This window comes from Phascolarctos cinereus, unplaced genomic scaffold, assembly GCF_003287225.1.
Source record: "Phascolarctos cinereus isolate Bilbo 61053 unplaced genomic scaffold, phaCin_HiC Scaffold_7;HRSCAF=346, whole genome shotgun sequence".
NCBI lineage: Eukaryota > Metazoa > Chordata > Mammalia > Diprotodontia > Phascolarctidae > Phascolarctos > Phascolarctos cinereus.
In genome coordinates this window covers 92,680,622-92,695,762 of record NW_027556180.1, presented here as the reverse complement: position 1 = coordinate 92,695,762, position 15,141 = coordinate 92,680,622, and the positions used below count along the sequence as shown (strand labels likewise).

General features: G+C 40.8%; 1 protein-coding gene across 1 annotated transcript; it reads right to left on the bottom strand.

Moving 5' to 3' along the window:
- Positions 1-6,588: 6,588 nt before the first annotated feature.
- Positions 6,589-14,502, bottom strand: KBTBD7 (kelch repeat and BTB domain containing 7). Its single transcript, XM_078147664.1, has 2 exons — positions 14,482-14,502; positions 6,589-10,664 (listed from the first exon to the last, which is right to left on the bottom strand). The coding sequence occupies exons 1-2, from the start codon at positions 14,500-14,502 to the stop codon at positions 8,307-8,309; spliced, it is 2,379 nt and encodes a 792-aa protein (XP_078003790.1). The 3' UTR covers positions 6,589-8,306.
- Between the last annotated feature and the right edge of the window lie 639 nt (positions 14,503-15,141).

Here is a 15,141-nt window from a genome sequence, read left to right as displayed (position 1 = left end):
ATGAATGTAATTGAATACTATTGTTCCATAAGAAATTATGAGCAGGCAGACTTCAGAAAAACCTGGAAAGACTTACATGAACTTATGCTAAGGGAAGTGAGCAGAACTAGGAGAACATTATACACAGTAACAGCCATATTGTTCAATGACTAATTATGATAGATTTAGATCTTCTCAGCAATCATCTAAGACAACTACAAAAGACTCATGATGGAAAATGCTATCCACATCCAGAAAAAGAACTATGGAGTCTTAATGCAGACATACTATTTGCTCTTTTTGTTTGTTTGTTTGTTTCTTCTTTCTTGTGGTTTCTCCCATTGATTCTAATTCTTCTTTACAACGTGACCAATGTGAAAATATGTTTAATATGAATGTACATGTATAGCCTATATCAAATTGCACAATGTTGTGGGGAGGGGGGAAGGGAGGATGGAGGACAAAATGTAGAACTCAAAATCCTATGGAAGTGAATGTTGAAAACTAAAAATGAATAAATAAATAAATTAACAACATAAAGAGATAAACAAGGCAACTACACCATGCAGAAAGGAATCATAGACAACAAACCAATAACAATATTAAACTTCTACACTCCAAATGCATTAGCATATAAACTTATAAAGGAAAATTTAACTTAATTATAAGAATACATAGTAATACAATCATAATAGTAGATTTCAGTGTCTCAGTTTTGGACAAATTTAACAGAAAGATAAAAAAGGAATATAAAGAATTGAACAAATGGCTAGAGAAACTACATATGTGCTGGTAAATGTTTAACAACTAAGGGGAAGGAATATAATTTGGACACACTTTTAAGTTTTGTGCATTTTTAACACTTTGTAGCCTTCACTTATTTTTGAAGAGTAAATGATCACACTAAAAATTTAGCCATCAGGGGCAGCTAGGTGGCTTGGTGGATAGAACAGTGGCCCTGAAGTCGAGAGGACCTGAATTCAAATCCTACCTCAGACACTTACTAGCTAGCTGTGTGACCCTGGGCAAGTCATTTAACCCCTACTGCCTCAAAAATAAAAATAGATAGATAGATAGATAGATAGATAGATAGATAGATAGATAGATAATGATTTAAGCATCAGCTCTCTAGTTTCAGCACACTCCTGAAGGAGGGTAATAAGGTACCTGGGGCCAGGATGTGAAGGGCTTTAAAAGCTAAACAGAGGATTTTATATTTGATCCTGGAGGTAATAAGGAGCCACTGGAGTTTACTGAATAAGGGGGTGACATGGTTAGACCTGCTTTAGGAAGATCACTTTGATAGCTTAGTGGAGGACATACTGGAATGGGCAGACTTGAAGCAGGGAAACCAACCAGGAAGGGAAGGTACCTCAACCCAAGTAAGGTGATGAGGGACCACACAAGAGTAACGGCAATGTCAAAGGAGAGAAGATTATAAAGGAGACATGTTATGGAGGCAGAAACAACAGGAACTGGCAATTGATTGAATATGGTCAGTGAGAGTAAGAAGATGAAGATGAAGTCAGGAAGAGGGGTGAGGTCTCTGGGAAAAGATAATGACTTCAGTTCATAGTTTTATGAATTCAGTCTATGTTTTTTTCACTACAGATACAAAATCATGATGGAAAAAAAAATCAGGAAAAAAACATCTATTCATGCATTACCATGTGTTCTGTAAGCAACAAGTTAACTTTTTAATTGTTCTGGATTTTATTTTATGTGATCCTATAATATTAGCACATATAAAGAAGCATCAGCTTATAACTCATCTGTCCAAAATGGAATGTATTTTTTTTTTACTTTCTAGGGAAGGATCTGTTGTGCCTCGCCAATTAACCAGCATTTTAAAACTGTTTATTCACTGTTAATAAATTCTATGAAAAAGTTGCAAAATTATTTTGCAGCGTTATGGTTTGCCTTGTCTCCAGTTCTGAAACTATGAGCAAATAAACCCTATCACAGATTCTAGATAGAATGTGTCATTCTGCACTCTCCCTCCCTGCATCCCCCTTTCCTGTCTATCCCCCATCCCCAGCCTCATGATCTCACTTTCCTTCCCAGTAGCATTCTTTTTAAATTTTTTTTTTGTTACAATATAAGTTCTGAACTGTTTCCTTCTCTCTCTCTCCATCCCGCACCAGAGGAGGCAGCCATTTGACACAGCTCAGTAACACTCTGAAGCAAAAGTGCTCCACCCTGGTCATCACTATCCAAGCTTTGTCAGATTCTTGAGAGCAGGGATTATCTTGTTTGCTGGTATTTATGTTTCCAGGGCTTGGTACAATGCTTAGCACTTAGTAAGTACTGAGTTCAAATCCGGCCTCAGACAAGTGATATTCACTAGCTGTACCCCGGGCAAGTCACTTAACCCCGACTGCCTTGCAAAAAACAACAACAAAAAATCCTTTTCAATCAGCATTGGGCCAGAAACTTTTTTTTTGGCCAGAAACTTCTCACTGAGAACTACACAGAATATTATCTAGGTATTATAATTTAGCCACGATTACATAGATTTTCCAACTTTTTTGACTCAAAATCTGTCTTCTTCTGCAGGATGAATGTCTACCTTAATTCTGGTCTTTTCCCTCTGATAATTATCTCCAATTTATCCTGTGTATAGATAGTTCCTTTGTGTATAGTGCTTTGTGTGTTCTCTCTACCGTATGACTGTGAGCCCCTTGAGGGCAGGAACTGCCTTTTGCCTTTGTTTGTACCCCCCAGCACTTAGCCCAGAGCCTGGCACATAGCAGGTGCTTAATACATTTTTATTGACTGACTGACCAGTTGTCCTTCCTAAACCGTGACTTTATATAATGTTGATGAAGTAATATTGTACCGATTCATCAACATTCTCCTATTCTCCTTTTCAAGCCCCACCTCCATTTTCTCTTCTGAGGCTAGCTCAACTTTCCTGCACCTTTCTCTTTAAACCTTCACTAAAGAGGAGTTCTTATAGCTTCATAGGCAGGAGGCAGCCCTAACCCTCAGTCTAAAGGACCCGGATTCAGATTTTTCGTCAAGCATTATGTGGGTAACTTTGGAGGAATCATCTGTAAAATGAGGAGTTTGGTCTTGGCCCCTCAGGTCCTTCTGGCTCTGATTCTATAGTCCTTCTATTGTTCTCTTTGCATTATGACAGCATATTGTAGTACTGTTCTATATGATGCTTTAGTTTGCCCACTCTCCTATGGTAAATTCTCCTACAAACAAAACAGCTTCCTTAGTTATCATCATCCCCATTTTACAACTTAAAATGGGGATGATGATAATAATGGTGCCTACATCCCAGGGTAGCTGTGACAATTTAATGAGATTTTGGTAAAGCACATGCAACTCAGATTAGGTGCTTAATAAATGCTTGTTTCTTTCCTTTCTCCTCTTTTCAGTCTCTAGCAGATTGCAAAGCAGCTGTTGTGCTCTTGGCATAGAGGAGGAGTTCATGTCATGGACCCCTTCAGCAGTCTGATAAAACTGAACTCCTTCTCAAAATGTTTTTTTTTCAAGTTCATACTTGAAGGAAATGCTAAATTTTAGTGAGAGGTTATTTATTTTTTCCATCCAACCTCACAGATCCCCCCTGAGATTTATCTGCAGATTCCTTTACTGGGCCCACCTCTACTCATACCCCACTGCAAAACTCCTCTGGTTCTGATGCTTTTCCCATGTATTTCCCATAGTCACCTATTTCTTACTGGCACTTATCAAATCGTCTGTGCTTGCGACTTCTTGCCACCTCAACTTCTGCCCCTCCTTCTGTTCTTAACCATCTTCTCTTCCCTGTCCCTCCATCTCTCTCTTTTCTTCCTCACTTCTCCTCTACATGGGAAGCTTGGCTTTTATAGCCCTTGCCAGCCAATAAGAATACTTGTTTTCTTCTGGGGGTGGAGGCTCATCAGCCAGGCACAAGTCATACAGAATCTTTAGGCCTTATGCTCTCATTTGTCATTGTTTCTTGCTTAGACTCTTTTAGCTTTCTGTATTTAGCTGTCCTAGGAGATCAAAGCTGCCAGAAGCCTAGGCACTGAAAAGGTGGACCTTACAATATACAGTATTCTCTTTGGGAAGAAAAGAAGCATCCTGGCCCACCTGCCCCTTTTCTCTGTTAATCTGTGTCTTCTCTGAGACAAACAGCCTATATTGCTTTCATGCACTACCTGCTACACAATAGTGATGCTGTCTTTAATAAATATTTTTTGTCTGGTCTCACCAAACCTCTAGCTGTTTTGTATGAACAGACCTAGTTAATTTAATCTCTCTAAGAATGATAAAACACATGACTGCCAAAATTGCTAGGGAAGGAGGATTAGAGGGACAAATGCCAATTTTTAAAATGTAAACAGTATTTTATTTTTTCCAATTACACATAAAGACTACTTTTTTTTTAAGGAAATAACATTCCATATATCTGTTTTCACATTGCTTGGAGTTAAGGAATAACATTCCTATTTAATGGATAACATAATTTGATATAATCACCCACAAAAACAGGTGCTTACAAGCCCATGATGGGGCATTGGTTGGCTAGCATCTTTCTTTCCAAGTGTTATAAGAATTTTATAAAAATATTTGTCTTGAAAGGAAAAAAAGGAGCTATTACAATAATGTACTTAGATAAATTCACAAAGATTTTTCATAGAGGTAGGTAATCCAGATACTACTCCAAATTACACATGAGGATCTGGGATCAGAGTTAACAAATTCTAAATGAATGGCACTACCCCTAGGCTCAGACTTTTTCTTTTGCTCTCGTTCACAAGTCAGCTGATACAGAGGATCTTAAATAGTCTAGAGTTTCCTTTGGAAACTTCAGTGTCCTTTACCTTAGGAGTTGAATATTTTTGTTACTTAGGAATTAAATTCTTTAGTTCTTCGGATGAAACAAGTCACATACATGCACAGGACAATTAGCATTGGATTAAATTTAAGGAATGGCGGCAATCACAGAGCTTTATTGAAAGATGTCAACATTAATCTTGCCACCTGGAAATTAGGCTAAGGATGTTTTACTGTCACCAAAAACCAAAGTAAACCAAAATAAACAAACTCCACTGCCAGTTTTGTTACTAAGTGAGCAAGCAGGAGGATAGATAGAATACTAGATGGGGAATCAAGGAACCTAGGTCCTATAGATAATTTTATTAGTAAGTCTTTATTGTCTTTAGGCAAATCATCCTACTGTAAAACGAGGCTCATCTCTCTTCTCTCAGGGGAATTTTAAAGGTAAATTGATTTAAGCTTCTTCCACAGAACTTCATTAAAAAATAAAGGTCTTAACCTTTACTTTTTAAAATAGTGGGTATGATGCATTAGTAAGGATTTTCATCCAAGAGCTGATATTGTTGCTTGTTTACCCTTGCACACAGGGCTCTGGTCACAATCACTATCTTTTGATTATACTGGCATTTTAGTTTTGTTTCAACATTCAAAAACAAAGGCTAGACCTGGCTGGAAGCAAATTTCTTGCCAAAAACATGTTTGCACCGTTGAAACAGCATTTCCTGTGGGAGTCTAAGCTCAGCGGCAGACAAACTATCAAGTTGGTTTGTTTGGTGGTTTGTCTTTCGTCCTTGAGGAGAAACTAATGAAGTGAATTGGATTTGAGTGAGGCAGAGCTGCACAAAGTCCTCAGTACACAACTGTTAACAACACAAATCTCCTTTGATTACAAATTACTTTCAAATAAGAGCTTGTAGTTTGACTTTTTATACAGATGCCAGGATTTCAAATTCCATTTAGGGTGCCGAGGTTTTTAACTGGCTTTGGGGAACTGGTTTTTAAAAAAATATTCTGGGGGCAACTAGGTGGTGCAGTGGATAGAGCTCTCACCTTGGAGTCAGGAGGACCCGAGTTCAAAACCAGCCTCAGACACTTGACACTTACTAGCTGTGTGATCCTGGGCAAGTCACTTAACCCCAATTGCCTTACTAAAAAGCAAAAAACCCCAAAACTCTGATGACTCTATTTCAGCATAATTGGCCTTTTTAATCCTCTGTATTTTATTTTATGCATTTAAAAATACATCATGGGACAGCTAGGTGGCACAGTGGATAGAGTTCTGGCCTTGGAGTCAGGAGAACCTGAGTTCAAATGTGGCCTCAGACACTTGACACTTATTAGCTGTGTGACCCTGGGCAAGTCACTTAACCCCAACTGCCTTACTAAAAAGCAAAAAAACCCCAAAACTCTGATGACTATTTCAACATAATTGGCCTTTTTAATCCTCTGTATTTTATTTTATGCATTTAAAAATACATCATGGGACAGCTAGGTGGCACAGTGGATAGAGTTCTGGCCTTGGAGTCAGGAGAACCTGAGTTCAAATGTGGCCTCAGACACTTGACACTTATTAGCTGCGTGACCCTGGGCAAGTCACTTACCCTCAACTGCCTCACCAAAAAAAGCAAAAAATAAAATGAAATAAAAAGACATCACTCTGATTATGGGTCCTTAAGTTTCACTAGAGGTCAAAGATACAAGAATGGTTAAGAACCCCTGATCAGGTCCATGACCCAGGCAAAAGTCCTAGCCTCCGAAGACTGGAAGAATAAGGGCTGAGCAACCAAAGACCACCCTCAGTCAAATACTACAATGTTTCTGAGAAGAGGGTAATTATTTATAAATAATATTTATTCAATGCATAATTTATATTACTTAAAATGTTGTATCAACTAAAATAGAAAAAAGTCCCCAGAATATAAGTAGCAACTTACACTTTGGTCTATTCAGAAGAGGGAGTTTCTTGCAGTACTGAAAGAAGTCTATTCTTTGAAGTTTCTCTTTATGTTATTCTTTCCAGAAGAATAAAAGAAGAAGGGGGTACATAGTTCACAGAATTAACATAAAACAAGTCACATACCCTAATAAAAATCAAAACGTAATCTTTTGGAGGTTAAATCTTAAGAGTCTGCAAGGGAATACTTAAAAGGAAAAATATGGATCAAAAAAACCCCATCATCGAGTTTGTGTTCTTAAATTGTCAACTTTTAATAGAAAAATAGCTCATAGCTGATAATCAAGAACTTTTATAGTGTTTTTACAAACCTGGTAGAGTATTTTTCAATGCTACACGAAAACAGGCCTTATACACAGCATTTTTTAAAATGTTCATATTTGCTGGCACTTGATGTTATAATCAACAGACACAATTACTACTGAATTCAATAAAATACTTAGTTTATACACACCTTCACATTCAATATTCTCTGACATTAACCATTAAGTAACAACCCATCTTCCACTGAAAAGCTCTCTAAAACCATCACCAAAATTGTATATCCAAAGTCTCTTAGGGAAGTATATGAGGTTTATGGTAATTCAAGGAATGACCACTACAATAAAATTCAAAATACCCTAACTATTGTCTTGTGAAAAAGTTGTTGCTACAATGCGATATATATATATATATATATACATATATATACGTATAGCATATAGTTTAAAATATCAAGGTTTTACAAGGCAAATCAATTTTTGGTTTAGGAAGTTCCTTTTTTTAATGATTTCTTGACATTAATGGAAACGAATGTCATTTTAAAGAAGGCAAGTATCATTTGGCAAATTCACAAACTTTCACATTTCACAAGTGATCCTCAAATTGCTTTTCAAATAGTGGAGTCCTGATTTTTTTCCTTAGGCTAGTAAGAGTTCTATTCTAAACTTTGTGGCAAATAAAATCACTTTTAAATTTTGGGGATTAACCTAAAATTTCAAATATTGTATTTTACTTTAAAATATGCAAGAAAAATTATATTGGTACTTTGGATAATCCACTATTTTCATTATCTGAAGGAAAAAGTATACCTTTAAACATTCTTTCCATCAAATCCTATTTCCACCAGGTTCCTAATATAAAATCACAATTCAGTTTTTCAAAAGTTACAATGCTTATGGCAATTCACAGTTTTAAAATGAACAGCAAGCTAAATTCTTCAGGCTTATCAAAGAAGCATAAACATACTAACAAAAATCAAATCAATCCGTCAGTGCAACGGCTGATTAAATACTGAGAAAACAGAGCCTTGTTAAATTACCATCTAGCTTATTTTGCATAGCATTTTACTATTAAAGGTAAACCCTGGACTTCTTTCTTTAGCACAGTAAATTAGTAAATAGGTTGCATTTCTTTGATCTGTAATGTTCTTTAAATATTTATGTTTAAATCTCGAAATAATACATTAATATTTCCAAACACTGTCCCCTACTAAACCAAATCAGCTGTTTCAACTTGTTTTTTAACTGGGTGGTAGAGGGAAAAATGATGGGTGGGTGGGGGAACTATTAAAATACATTCCATACCAATAAACTATGCTTCCCAATCAACATCTTTATAATGAACCCTGCTGCATAAATGCATTCCCTCTGGGTGCCACCTGGACCCAGACTTCATCTTCTGAGAAGGAGCTGGAACTCCCTGACTCTGAGTCCAGTTCACTGAGTCCTTCTAAGTCCCAGTCGGCACTGGATTCACTCCGAACATCATCTTCCTCCGTGATGAAACTCTGTCCTGGCTCAAGGCAGGAGGGGTAGACCCGGGCTGAGAGGCAGATGAAGCCCGAGTCATACTGCAAAAGTCCCAGCATAGTACCTATGTTAACCCAGCGGTCATCACTGGGTTCATATTCATGGACAGTGACCCTGTTCTTCTTCCACTGAGGGGTGGTAGAGGTGATGAGCAGTAACTTTTGCCCATGCCGGACAATCTGGTAGTTGTGGGTATCTGCATCCAGGGGAATGTTGCTGATGCGCCTCCACTCTCCCCGGGCTGGGTTGTAGACCTTCATGACTGGGATGTCACAGATGCAGTAGATCTCCTCGTTGAAGACACAAGCCTCCTGGAAGTCGCTGCGCTTGAGGGAAGCGCAGTTCAGCCATTGGTTGCGGCTGGGGTCATAGCAGAGCATCCGTTTATTATTGACTGCATACAGATAGTCGTGAACCATGATTAATTCAAAAGAGTAGAAGGAATGTGGAACCGGGGCCACCAGGACCCACTGGTTCCTCTGAATACTGTAGCATTCCACCTCCTTCAATTTCACTCCCGTCACAGGGTCTCGGCCCCCCAAGATGTAAATATAGCCGTTGAGGTAGGCCAAGTCCATACCCTCTCTGCACATCAGACGGTCAGCCAGCTGTTGCCAACTATTCTGGGCCGGATTATAGACCCAGAGCTGCTTCTTGGGCTGGGCAGCCAGGTAGATGTCATTGTCTGGGGACACACAGACGGCTGAGGAAGTGATGGTCTTATTGTGAGCAAGACTGGTCAGAGGTGATGGCATGGTATAGATGTCTCCCGAGTAAGGGTCGTAGCACAAGAAGGGGTCCTTCGGGTGTCCGAAAAAGATGACCATCTCTTTGGCCATCATGCCTATCCTGCGGGCTGGGCTCTCGGCCACAGGGCCGGTGGCGCTGCTAGGGGCCGGCAGGGCGGCCTGTGGGGTCTTGACCATCACGTCCCCGTAGCGGGTGCGCAGGGCAGACTCGATGAGCCCTGGGCAGTAGCGCTTGACGAAGGGCTTGGCACGAAGCCCCTCAAGGTAGGCACGGTCTCGGTCCCCAAAGTGGAGCCAGCGCACACAGCGGAGCACGTCGGGGGCGCTAGGGCCACGCTCCAGGGGGGCAGCCTCCAGCCACTGCACAGCCACGGTGCACACGATGCGCTCGCTGTCCACATCCAGGCTGTCCAGACGCAGCACCTCCTGCAGCTGGGCCAGGCTCAACTCTGCCAGCGATTCCTCACCCCCGGGGCGAGGCGCCCCGCTGAGCTGGGAGAAATTGCGGGCCACAAAGGCCAAGGCCTTGGCGCGCAGCTGCGGGTGGTCGAAAGCATCCGCGAACTTGAGGATGGAGGCACAATTGGCCACGTCTAGGCGGCGGGCGAGGAAGGCGGCACAGGCCTCGCGCACATACTCGAGCTGCAGCATGTCCGCGGCCGCGTAGAGCCGCTGCACGTTGGTCTCGCTCACCGACACGCGACCCGTGTAGCAGTAGTCCAGCAGCAGCGCCAGCGACTCGGCATCCACGTCGTGCATGGTCACGCGTGGCTGCTGGCTCTCGAACAGGCCGCCCGTGAACATGCTCTTGAAGTAGGGGCACGCGGCCGCCAGCACGTTGCGATTGCACGAGAATAGCCGGCCTGCGCCAGGCCCCCCGCCGGGCACAGCCACCTCGATGGTTACATCGCACAGCAGCCGGGCATCGTAGAAGGACTTGAGCTGGGCCAGCAGGGCCGGGGCGTGGGCCGCGTCCTCCAGCTCCTCGGGTCCTGAGAAAAAGGACGAGACCGAGGGTCCGGCCATCTTCCTGGGCCGCCTTCCCCCCCGAGGGTTGGGCAGGCGGCGGGGGCGCGGAGGCTCCTCCCGGGACTGCGTGGTGGCGGTGGCGGAGGCGCGGGCGCCGGGCCGGGGTTGGGGCTGGTGCTGGGACTGGCTGTCGGGGTTGTCTCCTTGCTCCGAGGTCGGCCGCCGCCACCGCGCTGGGCTGGCTGCAGCGCCCGCTCGAGTCCTGCCGCTGGCTCCGCGCCCTCGCTGAGCCGCACCAGCCAGACGCGCAGGTTTCTCTTCTCCGCCGGTTGCGTCCCGCTCGCGTCTCTCCGCTCTCTCCTCCTCCCCTTCCTCCGCCCTCGGCAGCAGCGGGCTGAGAAAGCTGCAGCTGCTGTCCTGGTGACGGGGGCGGCCCCCGGGAGACTACAGTTCCCAGGTGCCTCTGGGAGGCGCAAGGCATGCTGGGGTCAAGGAAAGGTCAGGAGAGGAGGGCACGTCGGGAATTTTCCTTTCATTGTATTAAGTTGACGGGGCCGTTTGAGGAAGAGGAGGTGTCAACCAAATTGGGCCCTTAATTTGCTTATAACGACCATTAAGGGTGGTTTTGTTTTTTTCCTTAATGCCGGGGTGGGGCACGCTAGGTGTGAGATATTGCATATACTAACAGACCTTTGCCTTTTTTTCTTTTCCTCTCAAGAAACCATTTTCTTTTTAAAACAAGGGCTGGTCCGCTGGATAGGGGAGGGGTAGGGCTTGCGTTAGATATGACGTCACCACGGAAAGGCTCAACCAAAATTAAAAAAATCAGTGTCTTTACGGATATATTCTAAAATTCTCTTAAGGAGTTTAGTAAAGACTTCTAACGTCAATTGCTCTCCATTAAGCCACGTAATGATTCTTCTTTCTTACTGCTTTGGGGTCAAGAATGTTGGCAATCCGTGGCTCAAATGGACCTCAAATAGGAGAAATGGCAGCGAAGCTTTAGTAACTCCTCCCCCCACCTCCCAGAAGCTGCTGGTTAATGATTTCCTCGGATACGGAAGATTTTTCCTAATTTAATTTAAAAAGTCTTAGAGTTTAATTTTTTAAAAATTCTGAACTCTTCAACGTGGAAAGCTAGTAAAATTCCCATGGAGAACCCATGTACAATATTTAGAAGCCAGTGCTTGATCTGTGATACAAGATAGCTAAGAATGCCTATTTAAATATAAACTTATTGACACTTGAGGAATTTCTAACATATGAAACAGATGAAAGCCTGACAGAATTTTTAAAAATGCCTCTGAGCCTGTTGCAGATATATATCTATATCTATATATCTATATATAGATATAGATATATATGCAGAACTATAGCAATAGCATTCAAGCCCCTTTTCATTTATTCACAGCCACGCCTTTTGCTTATAAATACTAAGCCCAGTGGATGGAACTATATAGAGCTGTTGTTTCCGGAGTCAGGAAGACCTGAGTTCAAATTCAGTTCTCAGCCACTTACTACCTGTGAGACGCTGGGCAAGTCACTTAACCTGTTTGCCTCAGTTCCCTCATCAGTAAAATGGGGATAATAATGTCCTCTCTATTCCAGGGCTGTTGTGAGCATCGCATAAGATAATATTTGTAAAGCACCTAGCACAGTAACTGGCACATGGCAGGCACCATATAAATGTTAGCAATTACTAATTATTATTCCTTCAACCTACAGTGTGACTGTTAGTACCTTAATCCCCTTAAGTGTAGAGTCAACCAGCATTCATCATTAGCATGCCAGAAAGAAAAGATGGTTGCTTTTTAAAAGTTCCCAATTCCTGTTTTTACATGATTTAGTCTTAGCTATATTGCTTCTCAAACTGTCATGTACCTTTAAAAGTAGATCTTTTAGATAGCCTGTTCATACTAACTTTTTAGAAATTTATTTCAAAATATTGGTCAGTCATTCACATTGTTTCATAGTCCACTCTTCTGTCACCAAAAACTTTCAAGTTTATTTTTTAAACAAAAGCTTATTTCCATATGACATCCTGAAGGTTTTGTATTATTTGTATGAAGTTTGGGTTTTAGAAATTTATTTTGATGTCTCCAATTTACATAAGTATCCTCCATCTGATAACGTGCTGGACAGGCTTGAAAAAAAGCTAGCCTAAAACTCTGTTGATTGAAAACCTAATATTAAGAGTTTTTCCAAGACTCAGCATGGTAAAGACCTTCCTCTAAAATAAAGTAAAATCGTTTCAAAAAGAAATTTCAAAAAAGTTCCTATCTGCACATCTCCCAAAGAAATAATAGGCTCTGTCCCTATCCCTTGTAAATATTTGAGGTGGCAAATTAAAAAAAATATATCATTACCAAAATTTACAGGAACAACATTTCTTTAAAACATTTAAAGAGATCAAATGATGTTTCCATAGCCATAGAATCAATTCAATTCCACATACAGTTAAGGTGGATACAGTGCCAGGATGGGAGGGATAATGTACACAAGTATAGTGCAAGGAAAATTGAAAAATAAAGCAGCAGAATTTACAACTGTGAGGGAAGTTGGGGGCAGGAGGTATGGATGGGAGGATGTGGCCAGAGAGGAGGGGACCTAACAGAGATGGTTTCAGGGAGAGGTAGGACCTGCACTATGAAAGGAAGATGAAGATTCTGAAAAGTGGAAGTGAAAAGGGAGTGTGTGACTGTACAGAATGGGAGATCTGAAAATTGAGTCTGGGCAAAGTGACTAATCCAGTTTGACTGGAATGTAGAAGTCATGAAGGGCAGTAGTGTGAAAGAACGCTAGAAAGGTAATTTGGAACAAAATCATGAAGGGCCTGAAATGCCAAGTTAAGGAGTTGTTTTTTTTTTTCCTTACCCTCAAGATTTTTGAGTAAGGGAGTGACACTAATTCAACATACAGACATTTATTGAGTGTTTTCTATGTACAAGGCACTATGCTATGCACTGGCCATACAAGGACAAGAAATTTAAAATATGGCCAGACCTATGCCTTAGGAAGTTTATTTTCTCAGTTGTGTGGAAGATAGATTGGAGACCAGAAAGACTGGAAGCACAGAAAACAATCATTTAAAATAATTGATATTCAGCATTTTAACATTTTACAAAGCAATATGTATGAATTAATAATAGCTAACATTTATCTAACACCCACTATGTGCCAGGCATTGTGCTAAGTGCTTACAGTATTTCATTTGAACCTCATAACTAGGAGGTAGGTCCTATTATTATCCCCATTTTACAACTGAGGAAACTGAGACTGAGAAAAATTATATAACTTGCCTAAGGCCACAGCTAGTAAGTGTCTGAAGTGGGATTTTAACTGAGATATACCAGACTCCAGGACCAGTACTTTTTCCCCATGCCACTTAGCTGCCTCACAATAAGGCAATTATCTTCATTTTATAGAGGAGAAAGCTCAGGCTTTGAATGGGAGAGTACTGGTGCCCTCAACAGAAATAGGAGTTTGGAGGAAGAGTAGAGTTAGATGGGGAAGATAAGTTCCACTCTGAACCTACTGCATTTGCGGTATTTATATGGAAATTCAAGAGGAATCTAGTAGGAAGTAACTGTAATTGAGGGAAGAAATGTGACTAGATATATGGATTGGGGAGTCATCTGTCTACAGATACTTGAATCCGTGGAAGCTAATAAGATTTCTAAGGTCAAAGAAAAGGGGAAAGGATCGATTTATACAAAAATATAGCAGCTCTTTTTGTGGTAGCAGAGAATTGGAAATTAAAAAGGATACCCATCAATTGAACAAGTTATGGTATATGTTTGTGATGGCATACTATCGTATTATAAGAAATGATGAGCAGGATGGTTTCAGAAGTCATATACACACCAATACAAAGTGAAGTGAGCAGAACCAGGAGAACATTGTACACAGGAACAGCAATATTTTAAAGATGATCAATTGTGAAGGAGTTAGCTACTCTGATCAAAACAATGATCCAAGACAATTCTAAAGAACCTGTGATGATAAATGCTATATCCATTTCCAAAGAGAGAACTAACAAATTCTGAATGCAGATTGAAGCATACTTTTAAAAATTTATCTTTATTGTTTTGTGTTTTCTTTTGCAACATGGCTAACATAGAAATGTTTTGTATGACCTCACATATGAAATCAAACTGCTTGTCTTCTCAAGGATGGGGGAGGGGAGAGAAGAAGGGCTGGGAAAAGACCATTGGTTTTAGTAGTTAATGGATGATGAATATGGAGAAAGCAATTTCAGTACAGTGGTAGGGTTGGAAGCCATATTGCAAAGATTGAGAAGTAATTGGTGCTGAAGAAGTGGAGGTAATGAGTATAGAGGATTCTTTCTAGGAGTCTATGAAAAGAAGAATAGATGGAGGATGATAGGGTTTTTAATAAAATGTTTGTTGTATTGTTCAATTATATGATTGATAGGGCAAGCTGTCAGAAGAGATTGGGGAGAGATGGGATCAACGGCATGGGTAGAGGAGTAGGCTTGGTATGGAAAAGGGGCATCACCTACTCAGGGACAGGAATAAAATAAAGATAGTGCTCATGTTTTCTTTGGTATTTATCTCCTGTATTTCCTAGCATTGTTCTCTCAACGTTTTAGCAGCAGCTTAATAAGGATGTGTTAAATTATATTAAAATTATTATTTAAGGACATAGATTAAGCTTTCTAGTAGTACTAATTTCAAATGCAGGAAATGGTTTCAAAGTGTAATCAGATCCAAAAAGGAAAAAAAAAGACTTAGAAATAAAATGGCCTTGCTTCGCTTAATTTTCTCTGAATATTTCAGTGGGACTTGGCTAAAGCAGCCTACTAAGGAAGATAGGTGGCACAATGGATAGACTGCTACGCCTGGAGTCAGGAGGATGACTCTTTCTGAGTTCAAATGTGGCCTGAGACATTCATTAGCTG